The sequence below is a fragment of the Balaenoptera ricei genome, chromosome 12 (assembly GCF_028023285.1).
Source record: "Balaenoptera ricei isolate mBalRic1 chromosome 12, mBalRic1.hap2, whole genome shotgun sequence".
NCBI classification, from domain to species: domain Eukaryota; kingdom Metazoa; phylum Chordata; class Mammalia; order Artiodactyla; family Balaenopteridae; genus Balaenoptera; species Balaenoptera ricei.
Genome location: NC_082650.1, coordinates 57,716,513 through 57,741,041, shown reverse-complemented (window position 1 = coordinate 57,741,041; position 24,529 = coordinate 57,716,513). Strand labels below are relative to the sequence as shown.

The window sequence follows — 24,529 nt, the reverse complement described above, 5'->3', positions numbered from 1 at the left end:
AGCAACCAAGAACTTTAAAGTCCGTATCAGAGAGTGAGAAATCAAATTTTTTAGCCTGAAAAAATGTAAAAGCAGATACAAAGAAACTGCTACAGCAGCAAGAAGTAAAATAAAATAAAATGTTAAGAAATATGTATAAAGTCTACTCCTCCAATTGTTAACCTTAAGCAATGTAACGTCCAGATATAACCTGAAGGATAAACTGGTTGCAAATTATATGCCTGGATAACTGCATGTGTTAATTTGTCATATGGCATTGTTAACACTACATCAGTTAAATGTTGGGAAATTCTAACAATATTTTGATTTTGGAAAAATTAATCTGTGGTATTTCTTTCCAGGAGGGGTGACATGGCACAAGCAATTTTCTTTTGTGGCCACTCTTATTTATACACAAGAAGATAATAATTTCGTTCTTTTTAATGTGGTTTGAAGTGTGCACACAGTTCATTCAAAAGTAGTAGTAGCAAGACATAAATGCTATAATTAAAAGAAGTTCCAGAACAAGTTCTTTTTTAATTCCCACTGGAAATTATTAACTCACCTTTCAAGAGAGTATCCCTGTTGTTCACTTTTGTTCATGTTAGAGTACAGGTACTCCATCAAAAATAACTAAACTTTTCTACTTAGATCTAAGTTCATAGTCCATACTGACTCCTGTTTTCAGAATCAAAGACTGAAGGGAGGTCAGTGAAATGCTCACACAGTCCTCAGCTATCCCTTAAAGGTTTCTTCTCAACATGATGAAGAAGAAACCTGTAGCTGGGGCAGAACACCATTTCCTTAACCACCTCCCACCCTCGCCTCCAAAACACAATTTCCAGGATTAGGCTGAGATTCCCAGGTTTTCGAATTATCAAGGAGGAAACAGCCCAAATTTTAGAATGTATAGATCCTAAATGGATCTATATCTTTGGGAATATAAAATATGCCACTTTATAAAAGACATAGATTATGCTCTATATCCAAGCTCCAAGAGTTAGAGACCTGGAGTTTATTTTCACTCACTGTCTCAGTTCATTGGCTAATTTATTCATTCTTATTATGTCTTAGTTTCTTCACCTGTAAAATAAGTATAATAATAGGACCTATGTCATAGGATTTTTAATGAGGCCTAAATTGATTAAGATGTGCAGTGTGCTTAGAATAGTACCCAGCACTTTTTAGACATTATGTAAGTGTTATTTATAGTTATACATCTGAATCGCTGTTTCTTTCATTTATCCCTGTCTATATTTCTATGCCTGTTGAGTTGGTAAAGTAAAAAATATCGACAGGGGTAATGCTGAGCTCTCATTGAGTAGTTCTGAAGTTGGGAAACCTTTAACACATATCCATCAGGAACAATGAATACCTTCTACAAAGATAATCTTGTAAATTTTTATTTAATAAGAGAAATTTTCTCTTATTTTGCTTAAATGTAAATTTATCAGAGAGTTATTGGCTCATATAATTTTTATCCATTCAGGAAATATTATTTGGTTCCTAAAAGTTGTGCATCCAATTCAGTTGTGTGTGTGGGGGGGTGTTCCCCACACCACAAGCAGTGCTCGGACACCAGCTCATTGTCCTACAACCCGATTCAGTTCTGACAGCATCTATCCAGAGGTAGCATCCGATTCCGCGGGTTAAGGGCTTAGTCCTACAAGACTGTTTCCCCACTCCCCCCCACTTCGGACATGAACCACAAGTCCAGGTTATCACTTGTGCTTCTGACCCACCGGCTATAGATTGGAGGTTCCTACGACCCCCCCTCCTTAGGTTCGATTAATTTGCTAGAGCAGCTCACAGAACTCAGAGAAACATTTTACGTACTAGATTCCCGGTTTATTATGAAAGGATGTAACTCAGTAACAGCCAGATGGAAGAGATGCATAGGGCAAGATACAGGGAAAGGGCAAGGAGCTTCCACGACCCTTCTGAGTATGCCACTCTCCTCGCATCTCCACATGTTCACCAACCGGGAAGCTCTCCAGATCCTCTCCTTTTGGGTTTTTCTGGTGGCTTCAGTTCATAGGCATGATTGATTAAATCATTGGCCATGACGATTGAACTCAGTCTCCAGCCCCTCTTCCTTCCCAGGAGGTCGCGGGGTAGAACTGAAAGTTTCAACCTTCCAATCATGAGATTGCTTTCCCCTGGCAACCAGCACCCACCCTCCCATCTTAGGGGATTTTCCAAAGTCATCTCATTTGACATAAACTCAGTTGTGGTTGAAAGGGGTTTGCTAAGAATAACAAGACACCCATTTCACCTTTATGGCTCTGAAGCAATTTCAGGAAGTGAAGAAAAGAAACCAAATATTATAACAAAGATGTTCCCATTGCTTTTATTCTTTGGGAAATTCTAAGAGTTTCTGGAGTTTTGTGCCAGAAATGGGATGAAGACCAAATACATATTTCTTATTATAAATTACAATATCACAGTTCCTAAGTTCCTTTCCTCTGCTCAGTTCTTTGATGCTACCTTTCATTAATAAATGTTTCTCCCTTTTAAAAAAATACATTTTATATATCCCAAACTTTTTCACAAACATCTATCTTTTCTTACTGAACAGCTAATGCTGTGGAAATACAAATCTTATTGTAGCTAATTGGTTAATACCTACCTATGGGTATGGAATACAAAGGATGTAGCTGGGGCAGCTACTTAGTAAACCAATTTGAGTAGTTAGTAGTTTGTGGAAGAATATTAGATGCACCTGAGAATACTTGTTTCCTACTAAGAGCTCTTCATTCAGCTCAAAAATGCATCATTTTTCAATTATCATCACCAGCTACTGTTCACTGATAAACAGTTATTTCTAAAGGATTCTGTATTTTCAGAGAGGAAATTGACACTTCTTATGACTGGAAGTTCTAATCCAAAAGTCCTTGTTTTAAGACTGATAGTCTAAAATTGATGAGGACTGTAGAAGTGTGAAATAAAACATAGTAAATTTCAATTGTTCATTAATAAAAAATAAACTTTCCTTTATCTGTACAGTGATGATTTACATTTGCTTCATTAATACTAAGAAAACGTCTCTAAAATGCTAAAAATAATTCCTGTTGGTATTGTACTTTGGAGCACTGTTTTCCTAGTTGAGTAATACTTTTCAACAAAATAAAATGGTGTTCCTTATTATAGTATTTGTAGTGAAGACATTACAAATATAAAGAACTAAGATGTGCTAATTTGAGGTTTTATTTCAAATTTAATGCCTCTTTTAAGATGTAAAGCATAAGCCTTACAATTGCAAACATTCAATTAATAGCTTTTCTATCAAGAGAACTGGTTCAGAAATTCCTTCGTAACCACTAATCTTCTTTAACTATGGAAAAAAGATTCAGTTTGACCCAATTTTAATGTAACCTGAATCTTATAGGCTGATTCTTCATTACATCCTGCTATTTTCATCTCACTTGTCTTATTGACATAATGTATTTCATCTAATGTGTACCTTCAATATTAATATTTTAATATTTTTATTTTTTACTTCTTAGGCATTAGCTATGGGAATGATGACAGAATACTATCATTATATCTTTACCACACTGGTAAGTAATTTATTAAAACATAAAGATAATGCTCTAAATTTTCTTATAATGAATTTCAGGATGAAAAATGGGTTTTTGAGTGGGGAGGAGTAATATAATACTGGAACTTTTAAAGTTATGATTTATTTTATTTTGATAAAACCCAAGAGGAATTATCATCATAGAGAACTAATGATTCTTGGTGGGAACCTGATGATTTTGAAATAATATCATTTCAGATATTAATTCAAAATAATGTCTTATTTTTATATTGCTTAGAGGACTTTCAGAACATAATGGATTTTAAAATTAGTTTGCTGAGAAATCAATGTTTTAGAAAAGCACAAATTCTTATGTTGTTAGCTCCATTGACTTAACCGAAATCAGGTTTATTGAAGCTGCTCCTTTAGTAGATTAAATTTTCTATTCTGTTTTTGCATATGTTAAGTTGGATTTTTTTAAGTAAATATGATTTAATTTGCAATTAGCAAATTGAATGTTACCTTTATCTTTTCTCTTTACATACCCACAACAGTTTTTTCTCAATATGCATGGAAATCTGACATTCTTTTTTTTTTTTTTATCAAACCTACTTACCCTTAGCTCTGTTTCTTTACCAATATATTATCCTAGTTTTCCTTCCACTGTGAAACAGCTATCTGTCTCTGTCACTATTTCCTGCCCATCCCCCCAATATGAGAGTATCTCCAAGTTTGGGCATGTATCTTATTTTCTTTTTTCCTCTTCAGTTATTTTCTTCAGAACTGGTATGTGCTTAGAGCTTCAATTATGACCTTTGTTCAAATGAGATCTAAATGTCTATCTGTAATATTCCTGAATTGTATATCACTGCGTTGCAGAACGTTTCTAATCGTTGTGGCGTTAAGATAATTTCAAGTTATTTAAACCTTAATGTATTGTCCTCTGAAGTGACTCATCTTCTGACTCCTCCTTCAAAACTTCCACTGTCTCTAACTCCTGTATCCCCAACAAAATGGTACTGATTTTTTCTCCATAGTGTCTGTAGTATGCATCTTCTCCTTTCCTACAATGACCAGTCTAACCAATGCTCTCTCTTTGTTAACTCAAAAGTTTTCCAATTGATCTCCTTGCTTTTAGGAGTCTTGAAGTTACCAGATTAAATTACTAAAATTTAGTAATTGGTCTAAATTACTAAATTTTAAATCTAAATTGATCACAATAGCTTCTTGTAAAAACAACTCTTCTTCAATGAAGGTGCTTCACACAGTAGGTTGTATTTTACTGGTAAATACTAAGGCTAACTCTGCTGTATATCTGTATCACTTCCCACCAGGCAACTTTTTTGCAGCCTGTGAGAAACTTAGTGATGGGCTGGTGGAGAGTGAGTAGAAACCTTCACTCGTCAGCAAATTATATTTCAGTGCTGTTGAAACTCAGTTCTACCATAATCATAAGATTTTAGGGAAATCGAAAGCATCTCTTAATAAGGAAAAAAATGGAAAAAAAAAAACTAGTTTAGTATATGTAGGACTCATCTAGCCTATAACTGAAGGTCCTTTTCAGTTTGATTCTAACCTAACTTTCCTATTTTCTTTTGCTGCTGTTCTCCCTCATGAATTCTCTTATAGCCAAACTGATTTAGGTCAGTCTCCTGAGTAGACTTTATATTTTCTAATTTTTGTGTCTCTACTGACATTTTGGTCTCCTTTTGTCTTTTGCCTATCAAAAGCATGGCCATTCTTTAATGGCAGCTCAGATCCCATCTGCTCTGTGAAGTTGTTCTTTACCATAAAAATTGAAAATCATTTGTCTTGCTTCTGACTCTTTGCACTTATCACTTGCACTCTTTTGCCCCTTAGCATATATTGCACAACATTTTATATATATATATATATATATATGTGTGTGTGTATGTAAATATATATATAGCCAGAGAGAGAGAGAGAGAGAGAAAGAGATAATCTCCTTGCCTAGATTGCAAATGTTGAAAACTAAAAACCTAAAAATTCCTTATATTTTTCACAGCACAGAATAGAGCTCAGGCCAACGTCAGCTTCTCTTCACTGAATTTTGCTTCTATAATCTAGTCTGTACAGCTGTATGAGCAAGCTGTGCCCAGGACCAATGGCATTGATCTTGCCCTGGCTCTCATTAGTTCTCAATGTTGTCTGTAAGATCTAAGGAATAGCTAATGCCAACTCAATGGGGGCAAAAGTCCCACAGGCTGCATGTTCTCATAGTGACATCCGACTGCCCCGACAGCTTTGGCCTCTTATCTCCTGGGCAAATCCAGAGCACTCACTGTATATAGAGTAGAAAGGGCAACCAAAATCTGAAGTGTTCCTTATGGGGGAGTTGCTAGATAGGGTATAAGACAAAAGAACTACAAGAGTTCTTGTAACCAATAAGCCCAGTTTTGTTAACTTTTTTCCTCAGCTTTGATATAATTTTCATTAGTTAGAAGCTATATTTCATGGTCTGTTTCTTAAAATAAAAAGAAAAAAGACAAAGCAAAATAACACAAACATGACAATAGCCAGTCAAGGAAGCAAGACATGGGAAAACACCTATAATCAGTTAAATATAAAAGAGTAATGCATAAAATTTTAGGGCAAGCTATCCCTAACATAGAGAAGAAAGCTTATGCAAACCTTAAAGGTAGGTTGTAGAAAAGCCTGTTGTTCCACTGGTGGAGCTGGAATAATATATATATGTACTTGTTTATGTAGAGTGTATATATATTTGCATTGGCAAAACGTGAGGATAGTGTATTTGAATCTTGGTGATTTGTGATGTTTAAACATCACTTGAGACACAGTGGTGTTAAGTAACCTAAGGCAAGCAGGAATACCTGATTATTTCAATTATACTTGCCTATGAATATTCTATCTTGATACTAACACAAAGAAATTTGTCTTTTAGGACCTCTTCGCTCTTGATGTAGAGCCCTACCGATACAGTGGCGTTAACATGACAGGGTTCAGAATATTAAACACAGAAAATACACAAGTCTCCTCCATCATTGAAAAGTGGTCTATGGAACGGTTGCAGGCACCTCCGAAACCCGATTCAGGTTTGCTGGATGGATTTATGACGGTATGAATACCCACTTAAAGATCAGTTTGTGTGTTTCTAAGTAATATTGCATAAATTATTGAGTCCTCTGGATCCAAACTTCGGTTTAGTTGTTAATGTTAAAGGCATGATATCAGAAGTACTATTGCCAATAATTCTATTAACAATTTTCTAAATCAATTTTATGTGGCAAATTTAACTTTTATCCAAGTATCTCAAAAAGCATTACAACTATTGTCAGAATACTACAATGTAGGGGATTTCTCTACAATTAATTAGTGCTATATATAGGATAAATTAAAGATTGGAAAGAACACATTAACCTGAAAGTTATCCTTTGGATCTTAACTACCAGTATATGATTACTCTTCATCATGTTGGCTTCTGATATCTGATGTCATATAAATGACTTATATCACACTAAAATTTCCCTTGAGTTTACTCTTTAAGGTTCAGAATTCACCAATAATCACACTTGTTATTTTCAAGTCTTGGTTTTAAACCTAGAAACTAGACTAATGCTTAAACTGTAAAAGAAGGGTACATTTTATGTAACTTTAGTTGTTTATACCAGTTCTGCCAATGAAAATCTAATGCAATGTACATACATAATTTAACATTTTCTAATAGCTATGTTAAAAAACATACACCAAAAGGTAAATTTCAATATTATTAATTTATTTTATTTAACCCATTGTATCAAAAATGCCATTATTTAAACAATCACTATAAAAATTATGACTGAAATATATTACATTCATTTTTTCTGTTAAGTCTTTGAAAGTTGGTGTGCATTTGACACTTCACGTATTTGTTCAGACTAGTCACATTTCAAGTTCTCAGTAGCCAAATGCAGCTACTGGCCACCTTATAGGACCAGGTAAGTTTATACTGTACTGTTTAACAAATTATAAATGTCTGATACATTCTCATTCAATCTATTTTCTATAGACAAAGTTACTGCTACAATTTAGTAAATAGCTCAGCACTTTGGCAATATTTACATTTCCTAGGTCATTAAAAAGTGTCATTCTAAATGGAAACTTTATAAGCAGACACATCCTCTATCCTGATGTGTGGAAAAGCTTTTTCTATTATGATTGTAATATTTCCATTAATTGCTTCAATGGGGCTTCAAAGTATGTTTTTAATGTTGTAGCAAAATAAAGGAAATTTTTGTGTTTTTCTTCCCTTAAAAGAAGATTTACTAATACAAATTGAGTGTCTTCATAGAGACTGTGAAGAAATCATAGTTACCCTCTAGGCACCAACCTTCTAATGGAAAGGAAAAAACAAAAAAGACATTTATTTTCTTTTAGTGAGAAAAATAACCTACTAGAATTTGAAAATATCTTATATCCACATTATTGTTTTAAGGAAATAGTATGAGGGGAATTTTACTCCTGTGCATAAAAAGAGATGGTGGACTAGTTCTAGTATTTTAGTTTTACCTTAAGATATATTTGAGAAACTTTATTGGGAGGAAAATACATAAATAACTTAAAAATGAAGATTTTTTTTTCCCTGAAGTACATCCAGATTAAAAATAAAATACAACCAAGAATAAATTACAAATATTATATTTCATTCCCAGTTTGAAGATGGTGAATCAAACTTTTGGAACCTAATAGACAATGTTATTTTAAAAAATTAAAACATATATATACTTCCTTTTAAATTGTTATTTTAATCATGTATATATTTTTTCCATATATGCTTTCTAACTCTCTTTACCCTTCCTTAATTTCAAGATGGATATTGTTATTTGTTATTCAGAACCATTACTGAATGGTTTTCGGAAAAGTAAATCAATAGGTATCATGGCAATCTTAATATTTTCATACTCTAAGACTTCCACTGATACGTCAAAGGATTAGTGTGCCCTTTTATATATCAGAATCACAAAAATTATCCAGCCTTACTTGGGTACTCTGTGTATTTCTGTATGATTCCTGTATGACTCTACATGTCATCCCTTGAAACTTCTAGTAAGTTGACTATTGAAAGAGATAAATACAAAGGAAGATATATTAATTTCATATCTAGGAAGGTAGGGGCTCTTGGAAAGAATTAACCTTCATAAAATGGATCAAAAAAGACAAAAATCAGTTATATTTCTGTATACTAGGAAAGAATAATCTGCAATTTATTAAAATTTATAATTTTTATAAATAAATAAAATTCATTTTCTAAAATAACAACAAAAAAAACCCAGCTATGTGCCTACACTAATGCTAAATGCTTTGCATGCATCATTCCATTTAATCCTCAAAACAACTCCCTGAGTTGGTACCATTATTATTCCCATTTTACAGATAGAAATATAAGACCTCAAGTGGTTAACTAACATTCCGATGTCACACAGTAAATGTCAGAATTTTAAATTGAACCTGAGTCTTTCTGTTATCCAAATTTGAACTCTTAGTCGTTATTTTTACCTTCCCCCATTAGCCACATAATTACTCCCAGTCCCAGTATTTACAATTATGGAGCACACAGGCCACTAGACAAGATGAGGACCTCAAAGTCAACCAAGTGTTTGGACTCTCTTCTTGGCTTTCCTAAACATATTCTTCTCAATAGAAGGTATATGCACACTAAAAAGAAAAAAAAAAAAAAAAGACAGGGTGTTAGGATGAATGCAGGTTTAGGTTTTTTCTTTCTAGCCTTGAGTCCAGTCCTCAATCCTGCCCTTCTTCTGAACTGACAAGTGATTTAGTGGGAGTGGGTAAGTGATAGAACAAAAATGCACTGATGAGAAAATGATTAGCCTATTTATTGAAAATTCTGGGCATTGTGTATAGACCATAGATTTTGAAATCTTCAGAAGAATTTTTAATGCCAACACTCTTCTCTTTGTTATAGTCATGAAATACTTTTCAAATAGATCTTAAATAAGAAAAAAAAAAAGAGTATAAGGGATAATTGCCTCTTTATTTATATATCTTTATTTGAGTTACTGCAAAATATAAAAACCACCAGAAGACTTACATGAGAACATTTTTAAAATGAATGACTTCATTTTTAAAATGAAGATAAATTTCCTTGTATGAGCACTTTTTGAGTAGTTCTTATCTAAAAATGTGTGCCAACTATTTATTTTATTATATTTATAAATAGAGCATGGAACACAAAATATTTTAGAAGTAGACATAAAGTTTGCCATTCAAATAAAGATTTCTTTTAAAATGGATGCAGATTGATGACTTTTTTACAATTTTCCAAAGGAAAACTGATAATATCTTTAAAAATATTTCATTAGATAACATTATATAATGATATAAAAGATTATATATGTTTTATTATATAAATTAATGATTAATTATAAAATAGTGCATGATTATTATAAAATAAAACCAGTATGAGATCTGTTTTAAAATGTTGGTATATTTATGCCTTGTATGAGTATTCTTTTTCTTTTCCACTTAAGATTATATTGTAAGCATTTTCCCAGTTATTAAATGTTTAGGAAAAGAAACTAATAAGCTATTTCTGCCATGAATGGAGTAAGGAAGTTAAGAGGATTCTAGTTAGAAAAGAAAAGAATTATAGCCTGGCATTGTAGAGTTGGCAACATTCCCTTTAGTCAATTCATGAGATCTCAGTGTTTATATATCCCTTGTTCTTTTTTCTCCCTATGGTCCCATTAAGAAGTGGGATTATCAGCAAAGTTCCTAGTACTTGGAGCAAGACCTATTATCAGTATCATAGTCATTTGTCACTATGTAAGATCACAGTGCTTAGATTTTCACATTATTTCTTTATGTTTAAGCTATAAAAAGAAACAATGAATTGGATTCATAAGGATTTTCCTGGTTGAGTTAGCACCTAGGCTAAGTGTTTATCTGCTAAATGACTACTGAATACAAGACCATTTCTGCCATAGTTGTAGTTCCTTCTTCTATGGTCTGGGAACATCATATTAAAGATATTAATGCTAGTAGCTCAGTAAAATTCTTATCTTCATTTGGTATAAACCCAACCAGGGAACCAAGTCACACAATACATCCAAACCTGATCTCACTAAGAAGGAAGGAAGAAAGGAAGTCTGACCCTCTTCCTTCACACGTAAGGGTTTTGTTTTTAACTCGTATCACCTTTCTCCCACTTTCCCCCATGCCTACACACTGCCATCCAGGTAGTGCTCTAAATGCCTCCCTAGACATGAGCCCTTATTATAAAACCCTTTCCCTACTGTGCATTCTTTATTAATTATTCACGTATTTCCATGCCCCTGGGAGTGGGGAAGCCCCCTTCAGTGAACATTATCACTGTCCTTTACCACGTGATCAGAAGGGATTTCTCCCCATCCTCTGACCAGACATCTACTTTCCCCAGGCACCGTTAACTATAGGGTGGGAATTCACTTTTTTGAATCCATCAGCGTTTGACAATGGTTACATTTATTATTGACTTATTGAGTTTGCAACAATCTCAATTCAAGAGAATGAAGTCAAGTAGAAACACCTCAAGGTAAATTTTAAGTTCAGCTATATCCTGGAACTCCTTCCCAATGCTCCCATTATGTCATGCATCTTAATGCTAATGGACCTGTAATCCATTTGGTATTTTACAAATGCCATTTTTTCTTATGTTGTTATATAATACCACATATATTCCTTGACAATGTAAATTTGCAACACAAATCAATAATGACTGTTGGTTGGCTCTTTCATCCGAATTACTTTATGGAGATTACCGTTTTTGGAAATTTAAACTCTTCGAGACTTACTGCTCTCTCCATTTCCTTTCTCCTCTCTTCATATCCATCCAACAATCATCAAACACTGTCAAATCTACTGTATCAATATCTTGCTTAACTACATTCTTCTTTCCACCCCCAGAGCTATGCCTTGGTTAAGGATCCCATGGTCTCTCCCCTGGCTGTTGCAACAGTCTCCTCACTGAATTCCCACTCCTAACATCTCTCCTACACTTAACCTTTTTCCTACCATGAGCTTACCAAAACATACTGATGATGCCTTGTCATTGGCTAGGTGAAATTTTAGCTCATTTGTCAAGCCTGCAAGGCCTTCCATGATCTGGCTCCTGTTACTTCTCCAGCCTCATATTTGCCTGCTCCCTGCTCTTTCAAGCCACGCATCTCACCATCTCACCCTGGCTGAGTCAGCAGTGCTGATGCACCTCCTCATTTCAGCGCAGGATGTTCCCATTGTCTGAACCACTTACCCCTGTTTGAATGTCTGGCATATTCCTACTCGTGCTATGATTTTCAGGACTTATGTACCTTTCCCATGAATTTGCTGAGTCCTCCAGACATTTTACACGTGTGCACCTTTTATTTATGCACTTTATATATAACTCCATGTTAAAATTTAACTCTGGGACTTTTGTTTGTCTTCACACCCCTTTCTCAACAGATTGTAAGCTCTTTTGAGGCAAGAACCAGGTTTTGTCATTCTTGAAGGCCCTGGACCTAGTTCAGTGCCTGATGCAAACAAAGTAGGGGCTCATCATGATGGAGTGACTGCCTGATTGAATAAATGTGTGTGTTAATTTATTTTAATCATGCTGCATCTGTGTTCTAATCACTAGGCCTTCTCATTTTCCCAAATATATTCTGGGGAGCTTTTTTTATTTACCTACTTGTATTTTATTATCAAGATACCTAATCACTTAGAAAATACAATTAGGCTAGTCTCAATTCTTTGTTAGAAAAATACCTTAAAAGACAAAAACTTAGAAATGCTTTTGATTAAATAGTGAAAGTTTAGTGAGTTAGAGGAGTAGTTCCCATTCTCTTTTACGAAAGAAGGGATAATGTTTATAAGGGAGGTAAGTCTTTAAGTGTTTAAGTTCCAGGGTCCTCCTAACAATTATTTATTTATAACAACAGACCATGGCCCATAAACTTTATAATTTCTTTCCTCATTTGATTAACTTAAATTAAAAGATAACATCTAGTATATACATTCCCAGCAGGGAGTTAGCTCATGTACTAAAGGGGCACAAGTGACCACTCTGCTATTGTACAAAGATCTACCTTTAGAAAAGTCAATGAAAATAGAACCATAGAGAAATAAAGTATGACCAGGCAAGGCTGTCATTTGCTGCTAGAACTACAAGTTTGCCTTAGCTGCTGTCTGCCTGTCTTAATTAGCTGGAGCCATTTTATTTGATTCAGTTGAAATGAGAATAAAAATAAGACTTTGCCAGACAATGGGTCAAGCTAACTTGCCATTTTTTAATCAATAAAGGCATTTTGAAGAAGGTGGTTTTATTTCATATGCCACTAAAACATTAGAAGTATAAAAAGTAACAAAATAATGAATTATCCTTTCTTTGATCAATTTTACTCATGAGTATGTTGTACACGTTACTCTGAATTTTATACCAGGCACTCAGGGTTTGGTAATGAAGTCAGTACCTCTGTTTCCTCACAGAAGTTAGGGAATTGACAAAATCAAGAAGACAGTGAATGTCTTACTGTTCACATCTCACATCTTTGTCAGTACAAAAATCATATTCAAACTTTAATTTTTGATTTCATTTTAATTTGGTGTTTCTTTGATTGTTCTAGTTCCTAAGTCTTCCTTCAAATTCTTGTTAAAATTCCTTGTTTTCCGTGCTATTTTGTGACAGCAAGGACAAATATGTATTTACCAGGGGCTTCACATAACTTCTTAGTATTCTGCTGAAAATGTATAACATTTCACAAAATTTATTCACATAATTGCTACTTTTATTCTTATCTTTACCACAGAAGAAATATTTTGGGGTCTGTATTATAATCAAATATGGCAGAAATATTTGCATAAGATGTTTCAGGGTATATAATGAAGTCATAAGCACAACATTCATTACATTTGTATATGATTGATTTAATGAATAGTAAAAGGACATGGAGTATGTGGCATGAATAACAGGATGGCACTGTATTTCTTCACTTTACATACCTATTAATCTCCCTTGATGTACTAAGCTGCAAGTTGAATCTGAATATAAATAATTGAGATGACCTAGCAACCTCCATCGTTTCATTAACTTGGAGCATTCCATCTAAATGCCTTTGGTCATTGGCAGATTAAGCAATCAGCATTTATCTAAAGCTGATAAAAAGATGGAATTTCCATTTTAAGTTGCTGTTTCTTACATGAAAGATGGCAATTGCATTGAAACATTTCCTTCATAATCGTGTTATTTTGTTAGGTCAATTTTAAAACTTTTCATTTCGAAAAAGTAAGGTTGAATCAAAAGACTTTTTTTACCCCTTCTACCCTGAAAATCAAAATTTATCTTTAAAGCATTGATCTCAGATCATGTAATACAAACCTGTAAAGAATTAATACATTTCTGCTCACAATTTTCCTCAGCTTCTTATATATTTAATAGCTACATACTTACATATGTATGTAACCAATCCAAGATGGTATGAGGAAGTCTAGGTAGATGAAAATTTGTGTTATTTAGGAAGGAGGGCCCCTCAAGTGACAGTCAATGACAAGGACACCTAGAGAAGGTGATGCCAATGCGCTGACAAGAAAGCAAAGTTCAACATTGCAGAGTCTAGGAATTAGCAACGTTCTGAGATTTAGGACTCCACATCTGTACTGAGCATCAAGATAGAATTGGTAAGAGTAAGCGATGAATGTAACCTTGAAAAAGCAAAATGTCAAGCAGGCAGTAGAGGTAAAAAGTCATCAAACTTGGGAAAGCAAATACAGTGCCCAATACAAAGGGAATACAAGGTGATTAAGAAAATAAACAATGGATTCTTTTACTGGAGCTGGCACTCAGGTTAGAATGGCGCTAACAGCAACTTTGACATAATGTTCAATGTCCTGGATTAGAGGAATGGATTGGAAAACAGTGGGAGATAAAGCTGGGATAAAATTTTTACATATCAATTAATAGATTATTATAAGTGTGCAATATTTACCATATAGGAATTCAGAATAAAGTCAGCATGAAATTGCTGGAATTATTATTGGTTGGAATTATTTAAAAACAGAAAGTAAGAGATGACATTGAGGCCTATAAATAACAAGAAAAAAATATTATTACTCAGATATATATTCCTAATAAACAACAGAAAAGTTCTGGTGAAAGAAGGTTAACATTTGCTATAAACAATAGTACTTTCTCTTCATTGGATCTATTTCTAAAATAGAAAGAAAGAGTGGATCTATTTACAAAATGTACAAAACATGTTTTCTGGCTATTTTGCTTTCAGAGTAAAATACTCAGAGCTAAGCTGCATTCTGTAATTGGGAATAGGATGCAGAATGAGAGGAAGTAGACTAGTCATAATTACTATCAAAACTATGTTTTCCTGTATTATTCCATTTTTATTCATAAGTTTAGGAACTTATCTTAGGCATTTTATTTTTTATTTCCATAATTTTGGAATTTATTTCCAACAAATGTTGAAATATAATACCAGATAAAAGATATCTTGGCCTTACTAAGTCCTTAAATAAAATAAATTAAAAAAATAATAAATAGTAATGTAAATTTTCATTTAAGTACTATGTTTATATATTTTATATAAAAAGAAATAATATAAAACATATATTTATGATCTATATAAATTCCTATTACTTTAGCTGCTGTTGTGAGTAGTAGGCTATTTACTAGAAAGACAGTGGTACTGGCTACAATACTAATAGTATAATTAGCATTTATAATATATGACCTCAGGTACTAAATATGTATAAGATTTTGACAGATTTTTATTATTAAACATAACTATAAAAATATTTATTTCTAAACACATAACACATTTAACTATAGATTTTATTAATTTTGGACTCAATACTTCTGCCAAATTTTAACAAATTTTCCCTCTTCACTGCTGTGATTTATAACAAACAAATTGCAACTTTCTTTTGTCATGCTAAATTTCAGAAGAATTTTATTTAAAAATTGAGAAAGCTGGAAAATATTGCAAGTAAATCAAGAACTTGGTATATAATAAAATTTATATTATATATAATAAACAACAATTATAACTGATTTTTTCCATGTAAATATATACCACAGTAGATGTTCACTCTTTTTGTTTTTAAATTACTTTCCTCTGTATCTTACCAATGCAGAAATTCTCTCACTTATTTGATGCAAAGTATTACCTGACCCTGTTCTTAGAAATAGGAGCGTACACATATATTAAGTGTGTATATTAAGGACCCTAGGATGTATAGGAGTCCTAGGAAGTTTGATCCAAGCAATGACTCTATATATAAACTCTGAATCTAGTTCCTATTGCACGTTACCATTTGTATTGACAATCTCTATTACAAAATAACCTAATTGTGAAATGTATTTAATGCTTACTATATCTTAGAGCTATTATTGCCTTGTAACAACATCATGGGGGCAGTTGTAATCCTCATTTTATAGATGCAGATACATAGAATAGGCAGATTATATATAAAGGAAGATCCCTGGACTATAGTCAGAAGTATATAAAAGAATCCTTAAGCATCCAAAGGTAAAAGTTAAGCATGATTAATTCAAAACCAGCAAAAAATGTTACATGTATTGCTTCTTCTTCGACTTTAATATATAGAGTTTTACACCAATTTTGGGTGAGGTGGTGAGTAGTTGGTCTACCAAACCCTTTTATTTCCTTCCCAGATTAAACCAATAAATAGGGAATACAAGCCAGCATCTGAATCCCATTTCCAATCCTTTCTAATGCTGTTTCTTTAAGCAGGTTATTTAATTAACCTCTTTGAGCCTCACTTGTCAAATAGAAATAATAAATTTTAGTGTGTTGTCCTACGGATCGAAAGGGATAATGAATTAACATATAAGAATATTGTAAACCTACCTGGCTTTTTGTAATTATAAGCTATATTATTGCCTCCTCTTAAAATCTCAGTGCCTTATAAATGTAAAACAAATTTTGATACAGGGCTTATAGCTTAATTAATCCAAACATATTATTTCAGCATCTTTTGTCATCTCTTATATGCAGTAACACTGTAATAGATATGTAGTGTGTATGTGTGTGTGTGTGTGTGTGTGTGTGTGTGTGTGTGTGTTGGATGGTTAATTGATATAGAAACCTTGAAAAGCATTCACACAGAATCTACTTAGTACTAGAATCTAATAGTCTTCTTTAAAAATGAGCCCAATCTCAATAATTTGAAATGTTCTATTAGAATGATGTATCCCTATTTAACAGACTTTTTTTTCTTAACATCTTTATTGGAGTATATAATTGCTTTACAATGGTGTGTTAGTTTCTGCTTTATAACAGAGTGAATCAGTTATACATATACATATGTTCCCATATCTCTTCCCTCTTGCATCTCCCTCCCTCCCACCCTCCCTATCCCACCCCTCTAGGTGGTCACAAAGCACCGAGCTGATCTCCCTGTGCTATGTGGCTGCTTCCCACTAGCTTTCTATTTTATATTTGGTAGTGTATATATGTCCATGCCACTCTCTCACTTTGTCCCAGCTTACCCTTCCCTCTCCATCTAGTTAGAAGTTTGTGAAATTGTATGTGCCATTTATTTTTTCTCAATGTTAGGTCACTTCTTCTTTAGGTTAAGAAGATGGCTTGTTGCGCACAGAATTATAGGATGGATTTTTACTTGAGTTTTTTTTTTTTATGCCACTTACAGAAGACTATAAAATCTATTCTATTTCCATCTTAGAACAAGAATTTTGGAATCAGAATCATCTGTCTATTGAAACCAAGGTCTGCTTATTACTTCTTTTATAAACTTCTAATTATTTAGCATCTTTGAGCCTCAATTACCTCATCTATTTAAAGGAAATAGTAATGCCTACATCACAGAGTCACTATGAAGATGAAATACATAACTTTTATACTGCTCAAAGACAGTGTCTGGCACATAGTAAATCCTCCAAAAATCGTATTTATTTACTTGAAGGTAAATACCATTTCTGCACTTTAATGTAAGTGCTATTTCTGTTCAGGGTAAAAGTTCATCATTCTCAAAGAGTCATTTGATTTCCTGTTTGTACAAGTGTAACAATTGAATTAGGATGCAGCTATGTAAATACTTTTAAAAGAAATGTAAGAGTAGGTAGCTGCTTACTTTGATGCTCTGGATGAGATTAAGTGAATGAATGACACGAATCATCACTAGTTTTACTACCAAATTGTTGATGTTCATCTCATCACACTGGTACCTAAGTAATTGTGTTTACATTAGAAAGACAATTTTTTTAAAAAAGTGTAGCCTATACAGTTTTGTGATATAAAAGCCTAAGAAACAGTCTAGGATCTACTCTGATGCACTAATTTCCAAGATATGCTTGGCCAATACTCTTTAAATCAACATTAATAAATCAAAAGAATATTTCAGACAAAATGAAATGATGAGTTTTAGGGTGAATTTGCCTAAGGGATATTAGGAATTCTCTTGCTTTATTATGCAGAGAGGAAATATTATGTTGATCTTTCATTTGCCTTTCTAAAAGAATTCATAAATATTTTATTCATTAATCTTCAGAATACCCTGTGACCAAATTGAACCAGAAGGGAAAAGTAAGTTGTTAAACAGAACAGATGTTGAAATGTTATTTCAATGAAGGAAATCAATCCTTCATGAAAAATTCCTGTATATTGTTACTCATTAATACATTCTCCAAATAGTTCTTGCACACCTACTATATGCAATTTGTGTTAATATATAATGTGGATGATGAAAATATATATATACATATTATATATTACATGATGTCTGCACCTGAAGACTTATCAGTTAAGTAAGGAAAGTAAAACATAGCCTTAAATAATAAAAAAAAAAATGCTGACCTATAATAAGGAATATATTTAGAAAATAGTGTGTTTGGATGAGAGTTTATCCACCTTTTGTTAAGGATGTAATTACAACTTCACATAAAATCACAGCTTGAGAATGGTTACGTGCCCAAGTTAACAGGAAAAACAGTTCCCTTTCTTTGTAGTTCCCTCACTGGACATTGTAAAAAATCCACCATCCTGTGATAAATGCAAGAAACTCAGAGATTTGATCAGGTTAATGAGGCCAAGTGATGGAGCCACAGGCCCCACTGTAGGATGCTCCACTCAGATGTGCCCTGTTGAAGCTGGAGAATTCCATGGCTGCTACCCAGTTTGAAGCACTACAGAAAGTAGTACCACAGTTCTGGAGCTGCTGTCATACTTAGGGTCCTGGTATTTCTGCTGAAAGCATGGCTGGCAAATGGTCATCTCCATCCACTCATGCCTCTATTGCCTCTGGTGTTAGGGGCCATTTTTGCCAATTGTCTCTCCACATCCTGTCTAATCACTCACCACTGGAACAAGGGCTCAAGTTCAACTTGGCCTAGATTCCCACTATTTCAGCTTTCAGCTTTTCAGTTATTTAACTCTTTAGTTTACACAATAAGCATGCACCTGGGAGCCTGCCCGTATTGCCAGCGTGACTGAGTTGACAGCCCCTGTCAGTGGTCACAGGCTGTTTGCAGACCCAGCCCTCCCCAGTGCTCCCAGGCCTTGTCTAGACTGGGGCCTCTCAGCTAGGAGTGTTTCCTCGCATTTGATGGCACTTGGACAGCCTCCGTCCCTCAGAGGTGTTCTGGTTTGGGGTCTTGATTGTTTTTCTCTTAGGAGTTTCCTTGACTCTTTTGCATATGTACTTACTTCCTTCCCAGCAACTTTCAAGCCCCTGGTAATATTAAGGAATGGAGAAGAGAGTGGTCTCTGTAAAACCAAATGCACAGTTGCTATGGCTACCACAGAGAGGTGCAGAGTGGGCTTTCATCTGCTTAAATACATTTTTTAAAAAGGTCACACAATGGGGCTTCCCTGGTGGCGCAGTGGTTGAGAATCTGCCTGCTAATGCAGGGGACACGGGTTCGAGCCCTGGTCTGGGAAGATCCCACATGCCACGGAGCAGCTGGACCCGTGAGCCACAACTACTGAGCCTGCGAGTCTGGAGCCTGTGCCCCGCAACGAGAGGGGCCGCGATAGTGAAAAGGCCCGCGCACCGCAATGAAGAGCGGTCCCCGCACCGCGATGAAGAGTGGCCCCCGCTTGCCGCAACTAGAGAAAGCCCTCGCACGAACCGAAGACCCAAACACAAACAAAAATAAATAAATAAATAATAAAGTAGCTATTAAAAAAAAAAAAAAAAAAAAAAAGAAACCGGCATTCTATTTAAAAAAAAAAAAAAAAAAAAAAAAAAAAGGTCACACAATGGATCTACTCAGAACCAGAAAACCTACACCAAGAGAATTTGATGTTTCTATCTTTCAACTTGGAGCTAGATTAATAATAAAAATAATAATAATTATTATTATTTTAATTAGTATTATTTTTCCATCATGACCAAGTACTGGACGCACCTGCTACTTTGTTGTTAAGAATTTGTAACAGTGGTGTGTTTGGGAAGTTTGGTGGGATTGGGAAGGGGGCTTTGGGGGAGGTAGTGCTTGAACTGGATCTTGAATGTGAAGTTGAACACAAATAGCATTTTGATAAGACTAGATGAGAGCAGGAAAGTCATGTTGGAGGAAGAGAATGGGAAGCCACTAAATGTTTTAGAATAGGGCTGTGCAATAAAAGTACTATTTACCATTTACCGTGTGTCCATTCTTTGCTAAACATTATGCGGTTTGTGGTAATTATATAAAGATGTGCTTGCCTCACACTGTCTCTAATTTCTTACCAAACTTATGCAAGATGAGCATTATTTCTCACTTTACAGATGATGGAACTGAGGTTCAAATATGTTTAGTGTGTTGTCCAAGGACATTCAGCTCAGATGGAGGCTGAGCTTTTTTTTTTTTTTTTTAATTTATTTATTTATTTTTGGCTGTGTTGGGTCTTCATTTCTGTGCGAGGGCTTTCTCTAGTTGTGGCAAGCGGGGGCCACTCTTAATCGCGGTGCACGGGCCTCTCACTATCGCGGCCTCTCTTGTTGCGGAGCACAGGCTCCAGACACGCAGGCTCAGTAGTTGTGGCTCACGGGCCTAGTTGCTCCGCGGCATGTGGGATCTTCCCAGACCAGGGCTCAAACCCGTGTCCCCTGCATTGGCAGGCAGATTCTCAACCACTGCGCCACCAGGGAAGCCCGAGTCTGAGCTTTAAGTCCAGGCCTTTCTAACTTGATAGCCCGTGCTCTTCCTGCTCCACCTTGTTCCCCCAAAGGCTCATCTGGTGGCGCTGTGCAGGTGCATTAGACTTACTGCAGTGCTGGGTGAGAAGCTGTAATTCAAATCGGCAGTAATAATGACTGAAAAGTAGAGCAGAGAGGTCTCAAAGGAATGATTGAATAGGAAAGCCTTTTCGAGGCCGGAAAGAAGAATAAGGAGACAAGAGAGGCTTTTCAGCTTTCTAACGTAGGTGACTGGGAGGACAGTAGTGCTTTTAATAAAAATGGGGCTGTCTGGAGGAGGAGGTGGTGGCTTGGAAAGGGGATGGCATTGCTTACAGACACGTAGAATTTAAGATGATGAAAGAAGGACCTGGCAAAAAGTTGTAAGCTGCTATACTGTTTCTCATCTCAGTAATGCCTGTTTCTTTTTCAGAAATAGGGGGAAACATCCTAGTTCTATGGGTATATGTTTGCAACCCTAAGAAAAGGATCTAGCCAACTTGTTTGGCCACCTCAACTAAGCAACCCTGGAAGTGAGAAAATTTAAGTCATATTGAATATCAATAAAGAATTACTGCATCTTTTAGTGCCTTTGTTTCTCAGTAGTCCTGCCAGAACAGCCTGAGGCTCTACAGCCAAGGTGTCTCGGCTCTTGGGAATGTGCCTTGGGAGAAGAGATGTTAATTTGAATTCTGGTCCTGGCTTTCAAGGCAAATATTACTCCTGTTAAATGTTGCCTTTAAAAATCAACTTTTCAGACTCTATTCTCAGCTTTTAAATATTTATTCCTCTCTCCAAGTCCTTTACTTTATCAAAGGGAAAAGGGAAATGAATAAGTGATAAATTAAAGACTGTGAAATACCTCTAAAATATGAACTTCTCTAGCCCCTAAGGCAGGTGCACATGAATTTAACTGACAAAAATCATGCCCAGTTTTCCAGATTTGAGAGCCTGCTAGACTAAAATTTAAGTAAATTTTAAGTAAATTTGAAACAATCAAAATCACAATAAGGTAAATACAGACTTTACTCATTTGTTCACTTTTAAAAGCATCATGAATATTTTGGATATTTAATATTATTTAAATTTTATTGAATAGATTATGCATACTGTAAAAAATTTGTAAACTTAAAAAATATATATGAATGAAAAGTAAAATATCCTGTTCATTAACACACCAAGCAAAGAGAATGGCAACCAACATTTTAGGGATGGGAAGCTCTCTTAACTTACCTTCCCTTAACTGATTCATGAGAGTAACCAAAGCTCTCTATCTATTGGCTAAAATAAACTGATGTCCATAGCAGCCTGCAAACTCACCACTAGTAGGCTACCTTATCATGCTTCTGTATTTTGCTCCCATAATTGGGTATTATTCTTAAAAAAGGTCATTAGTGTTTCTTCCAAAACCAGTTTATGCTTGTTCTACTTATTAATGACATAATTCAATTAAATATTACCTCAAATAATAAAATACAAGGGCACTTTCAATTAAAAGAAACCAAAACTGGAAATCATGGATAATCCATCATATTTGGGGCTTATGCAAAACAGAAGAGGGATTCCAATCAAGAGACTGATGAAAAGGGTGTCAGCTCTACATCAGTATATTAGGGATAAATTTACAGTTAGATGTTTTACATTAAAATGAATTTTAAAATATATATTTAAGTATATATTTAATCAAGCATCTTAATTAACTGGCTAAATATTAGCTTTGCTTGCTTTGGAAAACAGGTCATCCCTGTACTTATTTCTTAATTTTTATACACACTTGCACATATTTTATTAGAAATAAGATCATACGGTATATGTTTGCATGATGTTTTCTTAAAGTTGAACTAATATTTATTTAAAATCTGCTGTGTGTGAGGCACTGTTATTGGCATAGGGATAGAGTGATAAACTAGATAAAGGTGGAGTTTACCTTCTATTTGGCAAAGAGGAGAATAAATAGAACAAGTTAGGGGAAGGGGACAGAGAATGATGAGGGGTGGGGAGGGCTCTTTAGCTAGGGTGTTGGAAGGAGATGATGTGTGGGATAGGCCTAAATAATGAGAAACAGGGAGCCATGCAAAGATTTCTGAGAAGCACATCCTAGGCAGAAGGAAAAACAAGTGCAAACTCCTTGAGATGGAAACAGCCAAGTTGTATCTGAGGGAAAGAAAGGTGACCTATCAGTGTGATGGATGATTTAGAGAAAGAGGGGAAATTATAGAAGATTGGAGAAGTGGTCATGACACATAGCATTTAGGTCATTGAAGGGCATGGGAATTTGGATTTTGATCTAATTGCAGTGGAAGCCCTGGAGGACTTCAGTGAGGGGAAGGCTATAATGTGATTCAGGCACTGAGAAGATGCCTGTGGCTTCTGTGTGTCATTCAAGTGGGATGAGTTAGACAGCTGTTTTAGTAATGATGATGAAAAATGCTGATGACTTGGACTCAGGTTTTAGCCATGGAGCTAAAAGTGATGGAATTTGAGATATAATTTGGAGTGATGTGAACAGGACTCATTGATCGGTAAACTAAGGGAAGTGAGTAAGGTAAGGAGGAAGCAGCACCTGCTGTCAGTATCTTACCGATATCCCTCCGACTTTATGGTTCAGGGTACCCAGAAGACTTGTAGCTGCCAGTACCTGCTTCTCTGTGTCTAAGGACTTTTTCCAGAAGGAAGCTCTGCTCATATGTCTAGCAGGCTAGAAGTACTGGGTGGTTACTCCCCTCCCCTATAGCCCAAAGAAGCCCTTAACCAGTGAGAATGAATGTATAAATAGCCCAGCTCTCTCAGTCTTGGAGCGAGATAATTCTGAGATGTATCCTTTATATAATTTCTCAAAATGTACCTGTGAGATCGAGCTCCATTTACACGTATGGTAGCTGGCTTACTTACCACTTATTAGTTGCTTTCCCTTCCCTACATCACTTCTTCCCTTTCTTACTGGTGGTCTCTACAACCCCCAAATAAGCATTTTCTGCTGAATCCTTGTCTCAGAGTCTGTGTCTGTGGGAACCCAGACTGAGGCAGAGGACTTCTAGGTTTTGAAAGTCTGAGGAAGTTGATGGAAATGGGGCCATATACTGAAAATGGAGAAGAAGAGTTAAAAAGCTGATTTGGGGGCGAAAAAATCAGAATACCCTTTGATGCACTGTATGAATTATTTATTAGATATTCAAGTGATATTTTTTTTGTTCAATATTGTATTTGTTGTACCTTAACAGTGTCAGACACATAATAGGCACTCAATCAATATTTGTTAAATGAAGGAAAGAATTACTTGGAGGAATAAATGATTTTGGAATGGCAGATGTTTTATGAAGTTAAAACTTAGGTGAAAGGTCAGGATTGTAGTACCGATTTGTGAGTCAGCAGGACATAAATAATATATGAAGCCAAGGGACTGGATAAGATCATCTAGGAACATAATGTGGGCAGAGAGAAGAAGAGTGCCAAGGACTGACCTGAAAAGTAAGGAGCCAGCAAAGGTGATTGAAGAGAGGTGTGCAGTAAGGTAGAGGGAAAACAGAGAAGAACCTGATTTTGTGGAAGCCTGGAGAAGGAAACATTTTGAGAATGACAATGGTCAGTTGTGTCAAATCATGCTACTAATACCATTCAAGTATGGCAAGGTTAGAGAGTTGGTCATTAGATGAAATACATATGTACTCGTCTTTGCAAATGGGTAATGGACTTAACTGGTCACTAGTTACTGGGAAATTTTCTTTTAATGTCCATCTCTTTTTATAATAGAACAGTGTTACCTTAGAGGGAATAGAAAAATCTTTAGATTTTATAGAAAGATCTTTATAAAACAGAACTAGTAACAGTTAATGTAAGAATTGACTGTTTTCATATGCTACCAATGTAAGACAGCAATCATTTATGATT

At 35.0% G+C, this 24,529-nt stretch overlaps 1 protein-coding gene across 6 annotated transcripts in view; it reads left to right on the top strand.

Moving 5' to 3' along the window:
- GRIK2 (glutamate ionotropic receptor kainate type subunit 2) overlaps positions 1 to 24,529 on the top strand; it is a 640,311-nt gene that overhangs the window by 305,475 nt on the left and 310,307 nt on the right. For all 6 annotated transcript variants that reach the window (XM_059942024.1, XM_059942025.1, XM_059942026.1 and 3 more), the window contains exons 5-6: positions 3,486 to 3,539; positions 6,423 to 6,596. In XM_059942024.1, the coding sequence (XP_059798007.1) occupies positions 3,486 to 3,539; positions 6,423 to 6,596 (228 nt within the window). The remainder of the gene's footprint in view (positions 1 to 3,485; positions 3,540 to 6,422; positions 6,597 to 24,529) is intronic.